At 37.4% G+C, this 21393-nt stretch overlaps 1 protein-coding gene across 3 annotated transcripts in view; it reads left to right on the top strand.

Annotated features, from left to right (window-relative positions):
- The window catches only part of PHKA2 (phosphorylase kinase regulatory subunit alpha 2), a 109569-nt gene that overhangs the window by 75063 nt on the left and 13113 nt on the right, over positions 1-21393 (top strand). For all 3 annotated transcript variants that reach the window (XM_027835312.1, XM_027835311.1, XM_027835313.1), the window contains exons 20-27: positions 4736-4824; positions 6370-6503; positions 9245-9401; positions 10934-11013; positions 11485-11563; positions 11679-11808; positions 15545-15646; positions 18423-18541. In XM_027835312.1, coding sequence (XP_027691113.1) covers positions 4736-4824; positions 6370-6503; positions 9245-9401; positions 10934-11013; positions 11485-11563; positions 11679-11808; positions 15545-15646; positions 18423-18541 — 890 coding nt within the window. The remainder of the gene's footprint in view (positions 1-4735; positions 4825-6369; positions 6504-9244; positions 9402-10933; positions 11014-11484; positions 11564-11678; positions 11809-15544; positions 15647-18422; positions 18542-21393) is intronic.

The raw sequence follows: 21393 nt of genomic DNA, 5'->3' as shown, positions 1-21393 counted from the left end.
AGAAGATTATGAAAAGAAAGTTGACCAACTGGAAAGGAGATCCAGAATCTTAACAGAAGAAAACGACTCTTTGAAAATTAAAATTGGGAAAGAGGAAGCCAGCAAAGTTATAAGAGACAAGAAATAATAGAACAAAATATAAAGAATGAAATAATAGAAGAGAATGTGAAACATTTCATAAGAAAAACAACTGATCTGGAGAATGGATCAAGAAGAGAAAACGTGAGAATAATCAGTCTACCTGAAAGCTACAATCAGAAAAAGAATCTTGATACAGTAATACAAGAAATAATTAAAGAAAATTATCCCAAAGTGTTAGAACAAGAGGGGAAAGTAGAAATAGAAAAAATCTACTGATCACCACCAGAAAGAGATCTTATGAGGAAAACCTTATGGGAATATCATAATTAAATTCTGAAATTCCCAACTCAAGGAGAAATTATTATAGGCAACAAGAAAAAAAAATTCAAATATGGTGGTGCCACAATTCAAATCATGAAAGACTTAGCAGCATTAACACTAAAAGACCACAGGTCTTGAAACACTATATATCAAAGAGCAAAAGAACTGGGGTTGTAGATGAAAATATCATACCCAATAAAGTTAAGCATAATCCTGAATGGAAAAAAAAATGGACATTTAATGAATTGCCAGACTTTCAGGTTTTGTTACAAAAAAACCTGAACTCAATAGAAAATTTGACATATAAGATCCAGGGGAAATATAAGGTACACATTAAAGACTAATTACAAGGACCTCAACAAGGACAGATTGTTTACTTTTTATATGAGGAAATGTAAAATGTATAAGATTGTTATGAGTAATTGGGTAGTTGGAAAGAAAGATTGAGGTAGCCCTGATTATGCTGTGATTCTAAAGGAAAATGTAAAAGGAGTAATTATATTATACAAATGAAGTACAAGAGGAAACATTGACACAAAGAAATTAGATGGGGGAAGAGGGCTGGTAGTTCTGGAACCCTACTCTCATCGGGAATGGGTTAAAGACGCAACAATACATATAAAAAACTAAGGGGATAAGGAGGGGGGAGAAGATAAAGGAGAGATTTTTAGAGGAAACTCTGCTCATATCAGATCTGGGTTAAATAGAGAACAATATATACATTTAGAAAGGAATAAAAGTTTTTTAAATTTATGAAGAAATAAGGGTGAGGAAATAGGATAAGGGGGGCATAGAAGGGTATTTAGATTAACAGGAAAGGGAGAATAAGGGAGGGATCTTTGGGGGGGTAGGTTAAGAAATAGGAGGGCCAGGTACTGGGTAGAAGTAGAGGAGTCAAGAGAAATAAGAAATAAAAGATACACACAAACATAAAATAAAGATCAGGAGTAGAATTTATTAAGAAAAAAAAGCAGAAGTAGTAGTAGTTATGCTCTTAGACAAAGTTTAAGTTAAAATAAATTCAATCAAAAGAGAAAAATAGAGAAACTACACTATATGTTCCCCATTTTAATCAATATTGTTTTAGACTATTTAAAATAACTGGATGGTATAAGGTTGGAACATTGCTGTGGTGTAATAAACGATGAGTTGGTGGACTTAGAAAATATGGAAAGACTCGGACTTAAGAAGGAAGAGGTTATCCACCGTCAGAGAAACAGAGGGCAAATAAGTGTAGTATGGTCTTACATAAATACATATGAATGTGTACATCTGTATATTAATATGATTATAGATATCTAAGTATGTGTGTATGTACATCTGTGTGTGTATATATGTGTGATATATGTGTGTATATGTACATATACACACACACACATACATCCATGCTTAATTGTCGTCATCTTAGGGGAAGGGGGTGGAGGAACGGGTGAGGAAGAACTAAGTAAAAAGTGCATAGCAGAGAACAAAAGAAAACTTACAGGGAAGCAAAGAAAAGAGGATGACTGAACACCATGCATAATATTTATTATAATAGGCTTTCTTGAAATGGAAATTTATTGCTGTATATTTTGAATCCTCTCTTATGTTCTGCTGTGCACATGGTAATGCTTTTTTCCTTTATTCTTATTTTGTATTTAAGTTTTAGTATTTTTTTTTGTTTGTTTTTTAAGTTTTAGTATTTAAGTTTAAAATAATTTTTAAAAAAACTATCCTTTGGTAATCCAGTCTAGAATTCTGCCAGAAATAAAAAGCAAATTCAGCAACCTATAGCTTGAAGAATTTACCTTCTTCCACTTTTAAAAAAAATCACTACTGGCTTTCATTACTTGTTGGTTCTGCAGCTCTATCCTGCGTGCCAACATTTTTCAAAAATCATGGACCTGTCACTTATGAATCACATCCTTTCAGTAATCTGTAATGTAGTTCATGTTGACTTCGTGATTTCAACTTATTGAGAGTTCCTAGATATTCTCTTAAAGTCTCACTGATCCTGGACTTCAATTTTCTGCTTAGCCTTTTCCTCTGGATGGCCCCAATCTGAGGATCATTTTCCTTAGTAGAGAAAAACAAACAAAAATAAGTAAGTTGAGCAATTCTTCCACTGTCCGTCATCCATTATTATCATACCCCCTCCCAAAGCAGTCTTCTTACTTTTTGATCTTCTTCTTGCCCCCTATTTAAAAAATCCCTTTTGTTATCATTCACATTCATCTGCCTCACCTCTTCTTATTTTTTAGCATGTCTGATATTCTTAGAGGACTGTATCTCTGTTTTTCCATCCTCAGTTATATTTCTTTGCTTCCATCTTCTGTATGTATATTTTAAAAATCTTAATGATGAGTTCTTTGTAACTCATCTCTTAGTTCCTCATTTTTTTCCTTATGAAATTATAGGTTAGACTTTAAAAGGACCCAAGAGATCATCTGATCCAGCACACCCTTCATTTTTGTTTTTTTTTACAGTTGAAGAAACTAACGCCTAATGATGTTATGTGACTTGCCTGCCCAAGGACACACAAACAGTGTGAGATTCAAAATCACTTCTGGCTCCACATTTAGTACTCATTGTATAACACCATGCATCCTGTCTTCCCACTATGCTCCCTCTTAGTGGAATCATTTAAGTTTTTATTTTCAAAATTTTATTCTTGAGGGTATCCTTCTCTTATAAGACAAATTTCCTTATAGAACAGGGATTCTTAACCTAACCCACTTAAAAACGCTCAGCACTTGTTAGAATAATGCAATTCACTGACACAGATTTTATACTGTCTTCTCAATGTAAAAGTTAAGGAGAAAGTTTTACTGAAGAAAAAAAATTATTTAACCACATCCGAATTAAAATCACTGAAATCCAGATTAAAACTTGGAGCTTCTCATTTTCTTTATGTTCAAAAAGAAGCCAATGAAAGAAGAGACCAAAAATATGGCTCCCAGAAATGATAGGTAGCTTGCTGATATCAGTGCCACTCCTTTCTTGCTATTAACAAGTAGCCTGGCAAAGGTGGTAGAAGAGATTTGGCAGAGAGGGTGAGAAAAGGGGGTAATGATTATATTTTAAAAAAAAAACCTTATCAAGCTACTATTCCTTTATTCAGAGTAGTGCATAATTCAGGAAACTGGTATCATTCAGTTGTATAGTTGCCTAGCAAATAATGATACCCTCACCTGTCAGCCTTTCCCAGAGTTCTGGCTCAGAATTCATTCAGAGATGCTTTGCCCTTAGCCTAGGCTTTTTCCTTCAATGCTCTTTTCTTTTCATTATTCTTTTCATCTTATGAATGAGCCCCAGAAAACTCTGAGCCCCACAAAATGCTCCAGAGGAAAGGAAAAGAGTACACAAAGGCTAAAACCAGGCACCAGGTTACAATGGCAGACCAATTAAGAATCCATCATTATACTCTCTGAACCCAAGGACTAAGGAAATGCTGGAGCTTCAGTCTCTAAAACCAGGAGTTAGATGTTTCTGAAGTTTAGATATTAGTCAAGGAGGAGGCCACCGGGCTAAGGTCAGGAGCCCCTTCTTTGTACCAGTACAAGAGGTAGCTCACATGTTTAGAGGCTAGTGTAGTTCAGCAGAGCCAATGTATGAGACAGGATCCTCTACACACCTTCTTTATAGCCTGGATGATAAAATAGTTTTGTTTTTTTTTTGTTCTAGTCCTTCTGATGACATTAGCTAATGAATTTTCACTCTATTTTCATTTTATGTAATGGTTGGTGTTCCAGAAAAGTTCTACTCTGAAGTTTTAAAATAATGTAGAATTGGCTTTGAGTTTCCCAGGACTAGAGCGGCAGAGCAGTTCTGACAAGTCCTCCTAAAAGAGTTTTATGTGTGATCCTGGTAAAAGGCCGCCTGTTAGTCATCAGAGCACAGCCTAACTAGGTTCAGAGACAGTCATCGCCAGTGGGTTGGCCACCTAGTGATGAAGTGCTTTTTGGCCTTTTAGCAGCTTGTTAAACTGTCTCCTAAGTTATGGAGGGAGCATTGTCCCCCTGCTCTATAGATGGAATTGGAAATCACTGAAGTGGAAACATAAATAGGGCAACTCTTGCCCTGATTTCTCACTTGCTTTAGAAAATAAAACTCCTTTATTCGACTTGAGTGGCACCAAACTTAAAAATCCAACTACAAGAGATAGACCACAGAGCAAAGGAAGCTAAATCTGGTGGGAGGTGCAAATTAGATCAAGGATCTGAGGTCATAGCATTTCTGGACTCAGCTTATCCTGGACACAATAGTTTTTATCACCTGGTTGCTAGAAGATTATAGGGAAAATTTTTTATTACCTTTCCTCAAGAAACTTCAATTTAATTCTTTTGCTTTCCAGGTGTTTCTATGTCCTTGCCAATTAAGGTTCGAAGTGCTCATCGGAAATCATTGAACCTTGTTGATTCTCCACAGCCTCTTCTAGTAAAGGTAACATGTTTGGAATATTAGACCCAAATAATAATACTCATGTCCTTGTTACATTCCTGAGAATGTTTTCCTTTCTTTTTTTTCTTTTCTTTTTTTAGTTATTAAAGGGCTAATGCAAAAAGAAATATTCATTTTCTTGATCCCTAAGATTTTGGTCTCCCTAAACTATTCCCCTTTTCTCTGCATGTGAAGTATATGATTTGCTTCAGCATACTCATTTATTTAAAATAAACTACTCTACATTAGATAGGAAGCTCTTGACATCATATTTACTTTTTAGAAACCATCTACCAGTACTGCTGAGAAAGCCAAATTAGCATAAGGAGCGCCTATGGTTTGTTTTGTTTTTTTCTCAGTGTCAGTGTCAGCAAGCTAGGGATACTCATGTTAGTGAAACAATCTGAGGAAATGTTAGTACTCCTATCTTAGTTTTCAAGTAATAAAATGATAGATGAGAACTCCAGGGAGAAAAATAAATCAAGATGTTTGCCAGTAATTCCCAAAGTACCAACTTTTTTGTCCTTTGAACTGAAGAGCTGGTAGGTAAACTCTGGCACCCGTGACAGGGGATGAAACAAGGTTTTTGGTGCTTAATACATCAACTCTGTGCCAGAGACTGTTATCCCATTTGATTATAGCAAACCTGTTAGAGAGGTGCTATTATTTTTCCCATTTTGCAGTTGAGAAAACTGAGGTAGACAAAGTTGAAATGAGGTTAATGAGACAGAGGTTAAATTGCCCAGGATTACACAGCTGGTAAATGTCTAGGGCCACATTTAAATCTAGGTCTTCTTGACTCTATGCCAAATTTAGAAATGTAAATTCGTTAGCCTTTACGCTGGTCAGCCTATCCTAAATTATGAGAAGATTGGAAAACCTTTTACCCCAAATGATCAGCAGTATCCATGACTTAATCTCTGTTGTAATACACATATGATTCAGATGTAATAGTGCCTAATAAATAATAAAGCCCTCATCTTATGGGGTTATGTTTCAGGCTAATTTCATGTGTTATGTGGTCAGCATATTCTCCAATCTGAGGCATTCTGTCTCATAAAATAGTGTATGATACAGTGCCAGAAAAGGGAAATTTAAGCATATAAATTATAAGCAATGTACAAAGGACTTGTGATTTTTGTTAATGTGGGAGCATTCCTAATGGGGAAAATCCTTAGAAGGTAAGTCCTCCTGATTCATATCTTGACACTGGACCCAGAAGGCTCTGGAGGAGAAAATGAGGTTGGTGATCTTGCACAGCCCCACCTCACTTAAATCTAATTCACTTGCAGGTCATGGCATCAGCCATGGTCCTCTTCAGGAACTAAGGACAAATAGCAGGAGATAAGTTCTAGAATGTTGTTTGAACCTTGTAAGTAGCTGTGAGAAATGAGTCCCAGCTCAGATCTCTAGGTACTCTCTATGCTAGCTCTACAGAAAGCAATGCCCAGAATGGCAGTCCAGTTACCAAGTTGGTGGGATTTTTGTTTTGTTTAACCTTACTGTTTTCAGCTTTAATTAATATCCTTCTTTATTTTGGTTTAACAGTCTTCAGAAACTGATGTCCAGTGGCCCAAAGATGCCCATGGTGATCTTGACTGTGAGAAGCTAGTAGAGCAGCTGAAGGAATGCTCTAATCTACAGGACCAGGCAGATATATTATACATTCTTTATGTTATAAAGTAAGTGGTCAGTATTCACTAGATTGGGTTTTATTGCTTTACCTTCAGTTTAACATTCTTAAACACCTGTACTTTACTAGGTGTTAGAGACACAAAGATAAGATCCAGGCCCTGCTCTCAAAGACCTTAAAATCTAATGGAGTACACAAAGTACACGATTCCCATACAAGGAGGAAGACCAGGAAAAGTGCTATGAGAAATCTGGGGAAAGAATAGTCATTTCTCCCCAGGGGAATAATGGAATTAGGGAGGCTTTGTAGAGAAGGTGTCAGCTGATGTGAATAGTGCCTCTAAGAAAGAAAGGCATTTCTATAGGAAAAAGGGAGGAATCTATTCTAGGTCCAGAGAATAGTGTGAACACTGGTATGGAAATAGAAAAGAGGAAGATGGACACACAGACTAGAGAGAGTAGTTTAGTTTGACTGCTATGTCCAAAGAGACAGTATAATATATGGCTGGGCAGGTAGTTTGGAACCAGCTTGTAAAGGGCCTTGCATGTTTCGTACAGACTCTAGAGTTAGGGGTTTATACTCTCTTTGGTAGGCTATGGGAAACAGTGAGAGTACCTGTGAGTAATCATCAGCATGGGGCCTGAATATAATTAACAGTGTAGTGAATGTATTAGAGAAAGAACAAAGTGAAAGTGGAAAAACAAAACAAAACAAAAGAGTATGACAGTAGTCTAGGTGAGGAAAATTAGATGAAGACCTACTAGCTTTAGTATGGTTGCAGTGGGAGTAGAGACAAGGAATCTGGGAGTAGAGACAAGGAATCTAGAGGTAGCAGACTTCAGAGACTCTTGTACAGTGTCCTTATTTTATAGATGAGGAAACTGAGGGTCAAAGTTAACATTACAGAGGTAGTGTCCAAAGTGACATTGATCCCAGGTCCTCTGATTCTAGAGGTGGGGTTCCTTTCACCTTACCATGCTAGGGATCATGCAAAAGATATTACAGAAGTAGCAATTTCAAGAATGGTTGTTCATTGTATGTTTGAGGTGAGAAAGAGAGAATAATCAAAAATGAGTCTAATAGTACAACACTGAGAGCAAAAAATTGAAATATTATAAATTTCCCAGCATTATCAGACACAATTTATTTTCAAGTGAGTTTGTATATTTCAAGTGCTTTGCAAATCTTAAAGTGTTGCAACAAAGCAGTAGAAAGAATATTGACTCTGAAGTCAGAAAACCTGGGCTCATACCCCACTCACCTCTAATGTATACCATGTGTATGACCTTGGGAGAGTCATTTTACTGACCCATATTTAACTGGGACTCAGTTTCATCATCTGTAAAATGAGGATGTTAGACCAAAGGACCTCTTAAATGCCTTTTTAGCTCTAGATCTAGGATTCTATATAAATGCCATTTATTATAATGATGATGATTCTTTGTAAAGCTAAAAGTACTGTTAAGACACTGTCATTGATTATTTACCATTATCCCATATCATTTGTATATTTAAGAATTGAAGATATTCAATAGGACAGTGTACAAATTGAATACCTTTAAAAGATGCCTTTAGAAATAGTCAATGAGATGTCCAAACAGCTGCAACTTAGCCTTTATATTCCAAAACTTTTTATATTTTAGTCATTTGGTTGGAAGACTTTCTAAGATGTATGGCATTTTTCCTACTTTACAATACAATTTTTTAGTCTTTTGTTGTTGACTTAGAGCTGTAACTATGATTAAAAATGATGGTACTCTGACTTAGTAGTGACTGACCCTGATGAACTATTGACATATGTTAGGATATTTAATATTATACTGCATAGCCTCAGAGTGCACATTGTGAAACCTGCTGTCTACTTTTCATAAAATTTTCCAGGTTTTCCTTCATTGTTACAGGCAGTGGCTATAGAGCCTATATTACTTGTCTTTTGTTTGTTTGTTTTTAACTGGAAGTCTGTGCTTTAGAAAGGAAAGGGGGTTTCCTCTTTCTCTGAGTCAGGAGGGGAGGCTGATAGGATAAATGAGGGTACTGAGAGTTTTAAAAGAGGAGAGGAGTTGAAAAAGACAATCATTTATTGATGGCTTTAGTGTCCTCAGTAAAGTCATCAGTAAGCTCATCTGTTGAGAGAGATAAGTTAGGATTGAGTTGGGGCCTTGAGAAGAGGCTCCTGTTGGGAGTGTGAAAGATGTTTAACATTAATAAGAGGTAAATAAAAGGATAACTGTGGAATACTGAGGTCCCTGGGAAGGCTAACAATGTAAGTTGTAGTAACTCCAACAGCAGGATTTTGAAATTTAATCTGTGAGTATTTAGCATTTGGGAAATAGAAGTGATGAACGTACGTGGATAGTGGCAATTGCTCAGCTGTAAAGGTTAACCAAGTGAAAACTCTGCAAGGTCAAGGGGACAAGAGATTTTCTTTAGCCTTGGTATTATTCCCAACCAGACCAATTCAAGAGATCTTTCACACACACACAAAAAATCCTCATTCATACAAAGACAATACCATCCCTAGATTGGTGCACTATTGCTACTTGTAAAAGAACAGGTAAATTACAGCTTTTCACAGTTTCGTGAGTTTAGGGACCTATAAGAAAACATGGCATGAAGAATACTTTTTTTTTTATTCTATAGTAGATTCCTCTTTGCTAAATAAGACATGTAATGAAAGCTATCCATGACTGCTTGTGCTGTGCTACAAAGGAATGTAGATTCTAAATGCTGGGAGCTTCTTTGTTTCTTGACAAATCTCTAATATTTGTGTTTCTACCTCTTCCCTTTCAGGGGTCCTGACTGGGATACAAATCTTTCTGGACAGCATGGTGTCACAGTCCACAGCCTTCTTAGTGAGCTCTACCGAAAAGCAGGCTTGAACAAAGAATGGGGTTTGATTCGTTACATCTCAGGTCTGCTGAAGAAGAAAGTAGAAGTCCTTGCAGAGGTATGAGAGAAGCATGGTTGTTTATCATTATTATTCTGGCTTTCGTGCAATAAAAATGTTTCTGAAACTAAGATTAAGCCCTGAAGTGAGGTAACAGGAGTGAGAATATGTATGTTTACGCAGGACTCAGTAGAAATAGATTCATTCTCATATTCTGTCTCTTTCTCTCTTTCTGTTCCTCCCCCCTCCATATGTATTTGTAATGTTACACATATGTAACATATATTTGGAGTTATAAAACACATTAAAATTCTTCTCTAGTATCACTTCATGGAATAGAGGTTATCCCAGGCAATGCCACATAATCTCTTGACAGGTCCCACCAAACTGGAAAAGCTTCAAGTATAAGCCTAGAAATGAATTATAAGTTTTTTTTTGTCTGAGGACCAGTTTAGTTAAGTTTGGAGAGATGCATCACCAGGCTGGCCACAAGATAATGAACTTTTCAGGGACAGCAGCTTTCAGAAACTTATCTACCAAGCCACAAAGGGGTTGTGTTCTGCTGTTGTAGAAAGAGTATTCACAATCAGTGAAACCACAGAACCTTCATATTTTGAAGTCTGTTTTCTGAAACTGAAAAATGACCTCATCAAAGACACATGGAGGTAAAGTTTAGCACTTCTGTGTTTCCTCCATTCTTTCTCTTGAGAGACTCTTCATATTATCAACTTGGTAAAAACAGCCAGTTGTCTGATTTGTAGATTATTAGGTTCCTTTTCTTTTCCTTGCTGCCATTAGAAAATGAGCTAAGGACATGGAACAAAGCTCAAGCTAGTTCATTTTGTTCCATTTTAGCAACTCTGGGACCAGATTTGCTAAAGAAGGAATGAGATTAAAATTTATTATAGTCAACACTATCAATTATCTGTCATTATACTAATGAGAGATCTTTATTAGCTGGCACTTTCACACAGCTATAATCATAATTTAAACCCCAAGGTTTCTGGACTGTTTTCTGAATAAAAAGTGGTTATGTTACAGCCAGCGTTGTTAGTAGTGTTAAATGTTTTATTGTTTTGAAAATTGACAGATCTTTAAGTAATATCAGAATTAGTATGGAAGAGAGATGTGGTGGTACAACAAGAAACTCTTTTTAATATTAATTTTTTTTTAAATCCTGAAAGTCCCCATACTCTGTCCTTGGCGTACAGTTAATCAACACACTACCAGATGAAGTACTAGGGACACAAAAACAAGCAGTGAAACAATCCTTACTCTCAAGGAACATGGAGGTATTTAAAATGTGATGTCTGGTCACATAGGTTATATTAAAGCTTCAGAGGCTCCAGAAGAAGATAATGTTATCTAGGACTAGACAAACAAGACCTTTACATTCCACGCTCCTGCCCTCCCTCTCAGTAGCTGGTAACTAAGAGGTCACTAGAATGACAGTGTAAAAACCCTCCAAAGAGTCAGACAGTAGCATTGTCCTGAAAGTTGACATTTTTGCTCTGTTGACATATGAAGTAATGAAGCAGTAATCCTTTTTGCATTGCTCTCTTAACTTCCCCTTCCTTTTGGTATGTACATAGGCATGTACAGACCTGCTGTCACACCAGAAGCAGCTCACAGTAGGTCTGCCCCCAGAACCCCGGGAAAGGACCATCTCTGCGTAAGTCCTCTTTCTGCCAAAATTCTCTCAGCCATCACACCTAGGCCCTGTACACTTAAACTGACCTGCCAGTGATTAGTAAGTAGTGAAACAGAAATGGCTACCTGCTTATCACCTAGGGCTGAATAGTATCCATGTTTCAAGGGAGCAGCATGAAGTAGAGGACAGAGTACTGGACTTGGAGTCAGGAAGACTAGGGTTCTAAGTCTGCTTCTGACATTTGTTAACCATAGGCTATTTACTTAACCTTCCTAAGCTTCAGTTTCCTCAATGGTGAAATGGGAGTAATAATACCTATAATGAGGCTAAAATAAGATGATGTTTTTCCAAACCTTAATACACAGTATAAATGCCAATTTGGGGCTTATAAGACAGCTGTTGTCTACAACTAAAATATGAATTCTAGAAGGACACATGGAAATGAATGTTAGTACTGATTGTGTCATTTTACTATCTGATTCTCTTCTCTAGCCCTCTTCCCCCTGAAGAATTGACCAGGCTTATCTATGAAGCCAGTGGGCAAGATATCAGCATTGCAGTCCTTACACAGGTTAAGATTCTGGAGAGGAGTCATATTTGTTTTATATTTCTTTTAAGTGGGTGGTAGAGCCTGTACTGAAGCCATCAATTTTTCCTATAATAACTGTGCTTCCTTGTTCATGTAGGAAATTGTGGTTTACTTGGCAATGTATGTCAGGTCCCAGCCCAGCCTCTTTGTGGAGATGCTCAGGCTCCGTATTGGCCTCATCATCCAGGTGATGGCAACTGAGCTGGCCCGGAGTTTGAATTGCTCAGGTAAAGACTCCTTCTCTTGAATGTCATTGGAGTAAGCAAGCAAGGATACCAGCTTCTAGGTTATACATGTTGATCATAGTGTTTTGGGTGTTCAGTTTAATCTTAAAGTACAATAACATTACATTGAATCTACTTCTGCTCTTCCCACAAAGTATCATATTGCAGTATCGAGTTTGTAATGAAACTGCTTGAGGTTTCTGTGATATGGCATTTGTAACAAGTGTATAAGTGGTCATAATTCATAAGCTTCTATGTCATTTTGAATCATAGGAAATTTATTGCAAAGTGTTTCACTTTACAATCAAGAATCTTGTTAATAATATAGTCATGTAGTTATTTATTTTGGGGTCAAGGTAGGGCTCTTGAGCCATGACTTCCTTAGTATAAGAAATTCTGGCTGAAGAAATTCCCTCTTTATTTTTTTTTATGGTAATTTTTATTTTTTTTTTGTTTTCAACATTTACTTCCACAAGATTTTGAGTTCCAAATTTTCACCCCATCTCGCTCCTCCCCCCACCCCAAGATAGCATGCATTCTAAATACCCCTTCCCCTAGTCTGCCTTCCCTTCTGTCTCTCCCCCCCCTTCTCTTATCCCCTTCCCCTTCAATTTTGCTGTAGGGCAGGATGGATTTCTGTACCCCATTTCCTGTATTTCTTATTTCCCAGTTGCATGTGAAAACATTTTTTTTAAACACGTGTTTTTAAAACTTTGGGTTCCAAATTTTCTCGCTTCCTCTTTCCCCACCCACCCTCATTGATAAGGCAAGCAACTAAATATAGGTTATATATGTGCAGTTATGCAAAACACTTCCATAGTGGACATGCTGTGAAAAACTAACTCTATTTCCCTTAATCCTATCTTGCCCACCCATTTATTCTATTCTTTCTTTTGAAAGAAAGCCCTCCTCAGAAGTATTTGCTTCTGATTACTCCCTTTCCCAATCTGCCCTCCTCTCTATCATTCCCCTACTCTTGTCCTCTTCCCCCCCTATTTTCCTGTAGGGTAAGACAGATTTCCACACCCAATTGAGTGTGTATGTTATTCCCTCCTTAAGTCAAATCCTATGAGAATAAGATTCACTCGTTCCCTCTCACCTTCCCACGTTTCTCCACCACTGTAAGGGCCTTTTCTTTTCTGTCTTTTTTTTTTTTTGTGGGATAATTTACCCCATTCTACCTCTCCCTTTCTCCTTCTCCTAGTATATTTCTCTCTCACCCCTTAATTTTATTCTCCAGATATGACCCCTTCATTTTCAACTCACCCTGTGCCCTCTATCTATCTATCTATATCTATATATACATACATAAAATTTTTTCCCCTCCAACTACCCTAATACTGACAAAAGTCTCATGAGTTACAAATATCATCTTTCCATGCAGGAATGTAAACAGTTCAACCTTAATAAGTCTCTTATGATTATCTCTTTCCTGTTTACCTCTTCATGTTCCACTTGTATTTGAGTCTTGTATTTGAAAATCAGGTTTTCTATTCAACTCTTGTCTTTTCATCAAGAATGCTTGAAAGTCCTCTATTTCACTGAATGACCATTTTTTCCCCTGCAGGATTATACTCAATTTTGCTGGGTAGGTGATTCTTGGTTGTAATCCAATCTCCTTCGCTCTCTGGAATATTATATTCCCTGCCCTGCGGTCCCTTAATGTAGAAACAGCTAAATCTTGTGTTATCCTGATTGTGTTTCCACAATACTTGAATTGTTTCTTTCTGGCTGCTTGTAATATTTTCTCCTTGACCTGGAAACTCTGGAATTTGGCTACAGTATTCCTTGGAGTTTTCCTTTGGGGGTCTCTTTCAGGAGGAGATTAGTAGAGTCTTTCAATTTCTGTTTTGCCCTCTGGTTCTAAAATATCAGGGCAGTTTTCCTTGATAATTTCTTGAAAGATGATGTCTAGGCTCTTTTTTTGATCATGGCTTTCAGATAGTCCAATAATTTTTAAATTCTCTCTCCTGGATCTATTTTCCAGGTCAGTTGTTTTTTCCAGTGAGATATTTCACATTGTTTTCTAATTTTTCATTCTTTTGGATTTGTTTTACAGTGTCTTGATTTCTCATAAAGTCATAGCTTCCAATTGCTCTATTCTAATTTTTAAGGAAGTATTTTCTTCAGTAATCTTTTGGACTTCCTTTTCCATTTGGCCAATTTTGCTTTTTAGGGCATTCTTCTCCTCATTGACTTTTTGGACCTCTTTTGCCATTTGGGTTAGGCTATTTTTTAAGGTGTTATTTTCTTCAGTACTTTTTTGGGTCTCCTTTAGCAAGCTGTTGACTTGTTTTTCATGATTTTCTTGCATCACTCTCAGTTTTTCCTCTACTTCTCTTACTTGCTTCTCAAAATCCCTTTTGAGCTCTTCCAAGGCCTGGGACTGATTCATGTTTTTCTTGGAGGCTCTGGACGTAGGAGCTTTGGCTTTGTTGTCTTCTTCTGGTTGTATGTTTCGATCTTCTTTGTCACCAAAGTAAGATAATATAGTCTGACTCTTTTTGCGCCGCTTACTCATGATCCCGGCCAATTACTTGACTCTGCTTCCAATGTGAAGAGTGTACTGTCTCAAGCTTTGGGGGTTTGTACATCTGTTTTCAGAGGTACTTCTGGGGACCTGCAAATTTTCAGTTCTTCCAAGGTGGTATGATAAGGGGCGAGGTGTTTTCTCTCCACCACCGCAAGCTCTACTGTACCAGCGTTCCTCCTCGCCCCAGGACCACCCCTCAGAACTGTGACCCAGATCTAAGCACCCATAAAGCAAGAGATTCCTGCCTCAGCACTGGCAAAAAGATCCCTGCAATCCCCCTCTGATCTGCCACTTGATTCCCCCTCAGTCTGTGGGCCGGAATCTCAGGAAAAAGCTGTGGCCCCGGGCCTTGCTCAAGACTTGCAGCTGAGACCTAGCTCCTCTCTCACCACAGTCACAGACTTCCCACTGACTTTCTAAGTTGTCTTTGGTGTTCAGGGGTTGAGAAGTCTGGAAACCGCCACAGCTGCCTGCGATTCAGTCCTCTGAGGCCTGCTCCAGGTTTGCTGTGGCCTGCGCGCCCATACCAAATTGTGCTCCTCTCCCCGCCCGGCGCGATATACCTTTCTGATCAACCATCCAGGCTGTCTTTTGCTGGAAATTTGTTTCACTCTGTCTTTTTGCAGATTCTGCTGCTTTAGAATTTGTTTAGAGCCATTTTTTTAGGTATTTGGAGGGCTTTGGGAGAGATCTCAATACAGTCACTGCTTTTCCTCTGCCATCTTGGCTCCGCCCCTCCTCAGAAATTCCCTCCTTACCAGTGCAGATTGGCAACTGGTCTATAGCCTTAAACAGTTGTCTCCAGGAACTGAGAAGTTAAGTCCAAGGTCATTTAACCAATATGTGTCATAAGTGGGACTCAAATCCAAGTCTAGTAGGCCTTGACACCAAGGCTAGCTTACTGCCCACTCTACCATCTCTCACTGAAACATTCAACCTCGTCTGATAAACAGGTTCTTCTTCCCTACACAACAAAAACAAAAATAATGAGTCATTTTCATTTTTTAAGTCTAGCTTTCACAACTTTAACCCGAAGAAGTGGTTAATGTTGAGATTTCAGGCACAGAGACTGTGCCAATAGAAAAAAAGTAGCCACAAGAGGCACTCTTTTGGGTATTCTCAAATCTATGCCAATGTGACTGTCTATTCTTCCTACATATGAGGTTAGTCCTGTGTCTTACATATATAAGATGTGTTTCTTTGTAGGAGAAGAAGCCTCTGAAAGTTTGATGAACCTTAGTCCTTTTGATATGAAAAATCTCTTACACCATATTCTAAGTGGGAAAGAGTTTGGTGTTGAAAGAAGCAGTAAGTAAACAGTAATTTGAATACATATGTAATATATATTCAATATAAATATAATATATATATACAATTATATATGAAGAATAGAGTCCCTGGCCTGTCTTACTGATGCAAGTTAAACTTCTAAATAATAAAAATATAGTGTGAATAGTGGCATTAAACTCTCTGTTAACAAGATTGGCTAATTTTGGGGGCTCTTTTCAGTTATTATACCCTTACGAATTTTCCAGGACACATTAGAGCATTTTTCTCGTTTGTCTCTCATTCAATTTTTTTATCCATCTGTACTCCCTACCACATTATTTTCAGGTCAATCAATGAGCATCTCCTGTGGGTAAATACTGTACCAGGTGCTAAGGGGACTTCAGAGGTGAATGAAACCTATATCTTAAGAACCTTCTAACCGTTAAGGGGGAATAAAATCTCTAAATAGATGATACAGTCAGTGTGTGAAAGTACATAAGAGGTATAGAATTCTTTGGGAGGTCAGAAGGAGGAATCAAATCATACCTCACATTCAGTTATTCATTGAACAAACATTTATTAAAACCTATTTGCCAAAAACCAAGCTAGTCATTACAGATAAAAAGACATTCCTTGCCCTCAGGGAGCTTACATTTTACTGGGAGGAAATAACTTGCACAAAGCTCAGTCAATACAAGGAACATACACAATAAACACACATTTCTGAGTGTTAAGGTGTTAGCCATTGTTACGATCAGGATAAGCCTCCTGTAGGAGGCATTTGAGGTGAATCTTGAAGAGAGCTTGGGATTCTTCAGGTCAGATGGAAAGAAGTGATTCTAGGTATGGGCCTAATTAAAGGCACAGAGATAGAAAAGGGAATGTTCTATGTGAGGGACAGCAAAAAAGTAGGCCAGTTTGGCAGGAAATTATGTGAACAAGAGTAATAAAGCTGTCAAGGTAGGTTAGAATAAAGTTGTGAAGGATTGGAAATGATAGAGGAGTTTGTATTTTATCCTGGAGCAGGGATTCCTAATCTGGGGTCCATGAACTTGTTTTTTAAAATGTTTTGAAAACTTTAGCTCTGTGCATGATATTTCAATATAATTGGTTTCCTTTGTAATCCCATTATTTTACTCTGTGCATTTGAAAATATTATTCAGAAGAAGACTCCATAGACTTCACTAGATTTCCAGAAGGGTCTATGACACAAAAAAAGGGTAAGAACTTCTGTCCTTGAAGGAAGAAAGTTGCTGGAGTTTCTTGAACTGGAGCGTGGCATGGTCACACTTGTACTTTAAGAATATTTCATGGACAACTGTGGAGGTGGATTTGAAAAGGAAGAGATTAGAGTTTGAAGAGATTAGAAGCTATTCCAATTATAAATATAAGACTTAACTAAGGCCTGAACTAGGATGGTGACCATGTTAATGGAGAGAAAGGTATGAGACATGTTGTAGAAGGCAGAGTAAATATTTGGTTGGATATGAGGTTTGAGGGAGAGGAAGAAGTAGAGGAAGATTCCAAAGTTGCTGATGTGAGTGACTAGAAGAATAAAGGCCCTCTCAACAGAAAAATCAGAAGAAGGGAGAATTTTGAGAAAAATAAGTTCTGGTTTGAACATGCCAAGTTTTAAATGCCTGTGGGACATCCGTTTTGAGATGTACAGTAGGCAGTTGGTAATTTGAGACTGGGCTCAGAAGAAACATTAGGATTAGATATATGGTTCTTGGAATTATCTGCACAAACAAGGTTTATATACAATTAATTTTAAAATTCTTGTTGAGTATAAAATATAAGTGCTTGTGTAACTGTAAATGTCTCCTAAAATACCATGAGTTTTCTTAATTAAAAGACAAGTAGAGAAAATATTATATGTATAAAAATATTCATTGATTCTGGTCTTTCTGCCCTCTCTCAAATATTGTAGGGGATAAGGCACACAGAGGGGTTTTGTTTTGCTTTTTTTAAATCCTGTTATACCTTGGATTTCAGTGACTCAGATAGGAGGAGACTCCTGTCTGAGTTCTAATAATTAGTACTGAATAAAAAAATAAAGTACAATACAGTAGTTTTGAGTTTTCTAAAATTATTTATCAGAAGGCCTAGGTCACAAAGTGAGCAAATGGCATCTCTGGAACTGGAAGTCCTGCGGTAATAAGATCAGGGCTGAGACCCTTAGTAAACTTTGTAAACACATTCCAGTTAGCCTGTGGTCATACATGTTTTCTCTCTGGCACTTTCCCAACCAGGTGCTTCTTAACTTCTGTTACACAGTGAGATGCTGGTGTTTTTGTTTCAAAACAAGGTAGTTTAATATGCTTTAATATTGTTTATTTTAGGGGCAGCTCAGTGACTCAGTCAATAGAGCTCTGGCCTTGGAGTCAGGAGGACCTGAGTTCAAATACAGCCTTAGACACTTAATACTTAGTAGCTGTGTGACCCTGGGCAAATCACTTAACCCCAACAGCCTCACAAAAAAAATAAATGAAATATTGTTTAACTTAATATATTTCAGCCTATTTATTGTAACATCAAAACCAAAAAGAACCCACAACTTATTTCCTTGACTTGATTATGTAAATTCACAAATGGTCTACAAGTAATTTAGTTCTGTTATGAAAAAAAAAAAAGATTGAATAGCTTCAATTACAAATAGAATGTCTTTGAGAATAGAAGGAATAAGGGGATTGCTTTGTTTCCTAGGACCTGTAAGTAAGGTTCTGGTACAGAAGAGAGGGATGAACACTATCCTAATCTAGGTATAGCTTAGTTTGCTAGCACTTTAACATATTGTTCTTTTCCCCCTCTTTAGTGCGGCCTATTCACTCCTCTACATCTAGCCCAGCTATCTCTATTCATGAGGTGGGCCATACTGGAGTCACCAAAACAGAAAGGAGTGGTATTAATAGATTAAGAAGTGAAATGAAACAGGTAAGGGAATCTTGTGCAGTGGTTCAGGAAGAGGGAAAGTTGGTCCTTTTTTTTTTCCCTTTTCCCTCAAAGTGATTGAAATCCAATGTTCTTTAGTTTTCATGGCTTCAGATCCTTTTCTTTATGGATATGTAAGGTAGATTTCAGATGTAGCAAGGAGGGCATGGTTTCCCTATGTAAGGCTCTCCCCTCTCTACCCTCCTCCCCCTGCAAAAAGCTTTGTTTTTTGTTGCTTTTTAAATTGTTAGTAAACACTTATTGGTGATTTTCTACATTTGTAGGAAATATTTCATTTAAACTCTAGCGATCTTAAAACAGAGCTAACAGTAAAATACATTTTACTTGTCTTGAACAAGCAGGTTTATAGTTAACTAAAAAAAGCATAATGATTCAAACATAACCTTGGTTTTTTTTTTCCCACACACCTACAGAGATGTTTATGTCTTGCTTGTGTTTCTCTTTAATTTGTCATCCCACTCCTATGTAACATAAAATTCTCCCAGTGAACACTTTTTTTCATTTTGGGCAGAAGTATAAAAGGAAACTAGTGTATAACTTTTCATTAGTAAACAGGCTGATGGTTCATACTTAAAGCTTTTATTATCTAAAACCTCCCTGCCAATGCAAAATAATGCTTTTTTTAAACCAATGTTTGGGTTGGGTTGTGACTCTCCTACTGTTTAGAAGATCACTGCTATAGAAGTGGGTACTTAAGAATACTTTATTTGAAAACTGGTTTATGTTTACTGCCTATTTATTCTAATTACAGATGACTAGGAGGTTTAGTGTGGATGAGCAGGTGAAAGAAACACGACTGGCTTTGGATCTGTCGTGCATGGTTTTCTTCTTTTCTGGTTCAAATCTGAAAGAAAGAGAAGCTATTTATATTAACAAATTTTAATGTACCTAGAACAGTTCTGCCTATCAAATTCTGTCTCTTGGAAGGAAGGAAATAAACAAACATTTATTAAGCACTGCTTATTCTGCTGGGCATGGTGCTAAGCATAAGAGATACAAATATAAACAAAAAGAAATACATTCCCTTCCCTCACAGGAGCTTCTATTCTACAAAAGTTAGAGATATATAGTAGTTTTTTATGGTGGGAGATACAAAAGAACATGAGATAGTCTTTGCCCTTGGGTCAACATTGTGCAGTTACTCACCATTTCTCAGTCTGTCCTCATAACAAAGTTATGTTCTACACTTCAAAAAAAAAAAAAACAAACCAGCTCTTAAAGACTGATACCACATAGATACAGAACTAGATTAAGTAGTTGGAAGAAAATCAGTATAAAGCGAGAGGTGAAGCGTGACCTTCCATTCTTTCTTGTAACACTGAGAATACAGCAACATGGAGCAGCGGAAAGACCACAAGAAGACGGGGCAAAAGATGTTGGGGTCAGGCTCTAACACAGTCACTGAACCTTGTTTCCTCCTCTGCGTAACTGAACTCATCTCTACCTTGTCTTAACTCTGGGCTTTGTTGTGAGGATCAAATAATATGAAACACTTTAAAAAATGTACTGTATAAATTCCAGTTTATATTGTAGGAAGAGAGATAGCATTTGGATTTCTCCTGCACTGCTGAGTTCAGTTACTAGAAATGCCCCACACAAAGTAAAAAAAGAGATCCTGTGTGCCCAGCACCCTACCAGGAAGCATGACATCTAGTCAGTCTCCTAGTGTTTTAATATTTATATTTCTTTGCAGGTATAGTCAAATCTTTGTGGTTTTGTAAACACAGACTTTGCTTGTGAGCCCAGAGCAAAACACAGGTGTCAGTCCCCAGCTTCCAGTTCACACTGATGCTGTTCAAATAAAAATAACTCAGAAAAAAGATTTTTCTTTAGCTTTTCTTTGACTAACCACTTGATGGCACCAAGTCTGTGTCCTCCATGTTCAGATAAAGGTAGAAATCAGTCCCCTTCTGCCCTCAGATGCCTTTTTTGCTTAACTGGTAGTGAGATTAAATTAACTTTTCCTCACCAATTGAAAAACTCTATATTTGGTCATTCAAACACAGACATTTTACAAGAGACATTTAACAGATCTTATAAACTAACCAGTTCAAATGTTCCGTGATTTTAAATAATAGTTCCAGCCCTAATTTCTATCCAGTTTATCAAGAACATTCCTCACAGTATTTTTAACTGGGAAAGATAATGTAAATAAGAACGTGCTCCTGGTTTTTCAAGCAGTATAGACATGTTTGTTTGACAAGAGACAATTTGACTGATGTGGCAATGGTTATTTTGCAAATCCGAGTAAAATTTTCACAATTCTAACATATGTTATAGATGTTGGCGAGGATATCACCCAGGAAACAAATTGCTTGTTAATTTCGTCATCTCCATGATAGGAATGTAGTGGTGCTTAAAATAAGTTTTAATATCAAAATATATATTGGGGGCAGCTAGGTGGCGCAGTGGATAGAGCACCGGCCCTGAAGTCAGGAGGACCTGAGTTCAAATCCGGCCTCAGATCAAACCCTTGACATGTACTAGCTGTGTGACCTTGGGCAAGTCACTTAACCCCGATTGCCTCACTAAAAATATATATATATATGGGGGGGGCGGGCTAGGCAATGGGGCTAAGTGGCTTGCCAGGGTCACACAGCTAGTGTTACGTGTCTGAGGCCAGACTTGAATTCAGGTCCTTCTGAATCCAGGGCCGGTGCTCTATCCACTGCACCACCATTTTAATATAAATATTACCCAGCCTTTAGCTTTGGAAAGGGTGGGCCTATGGAGAAATGAGTTTTTTTTCTGTTTTAGTGAGGGTAGACTTTTATAATTCCATATCTTCTGCTACTTTTTTTTGGTTCCATTTAACTCCTTTCTGCAGTTTCTTA

Source organism: Vombatus ursinus, unplaced genomic scaffold, assembly GCF_900497805.2.
Source record: "Vombatus ursinus unplaced genomic scaffold, bare-nosed wombat genome assembly UNPS02014814.1, whole genome shotgun sequence".
NCBI lineage: Eukaryota > Metazoa > Chordata > Mammalia > Diprotodontia > Vombatidae > Vombatus > Vombatus ursinus.
Note: the sequence above shows the minus strand (reverse complement) of the source record. Positions and strands in the feature narration are given on the sequence as shown.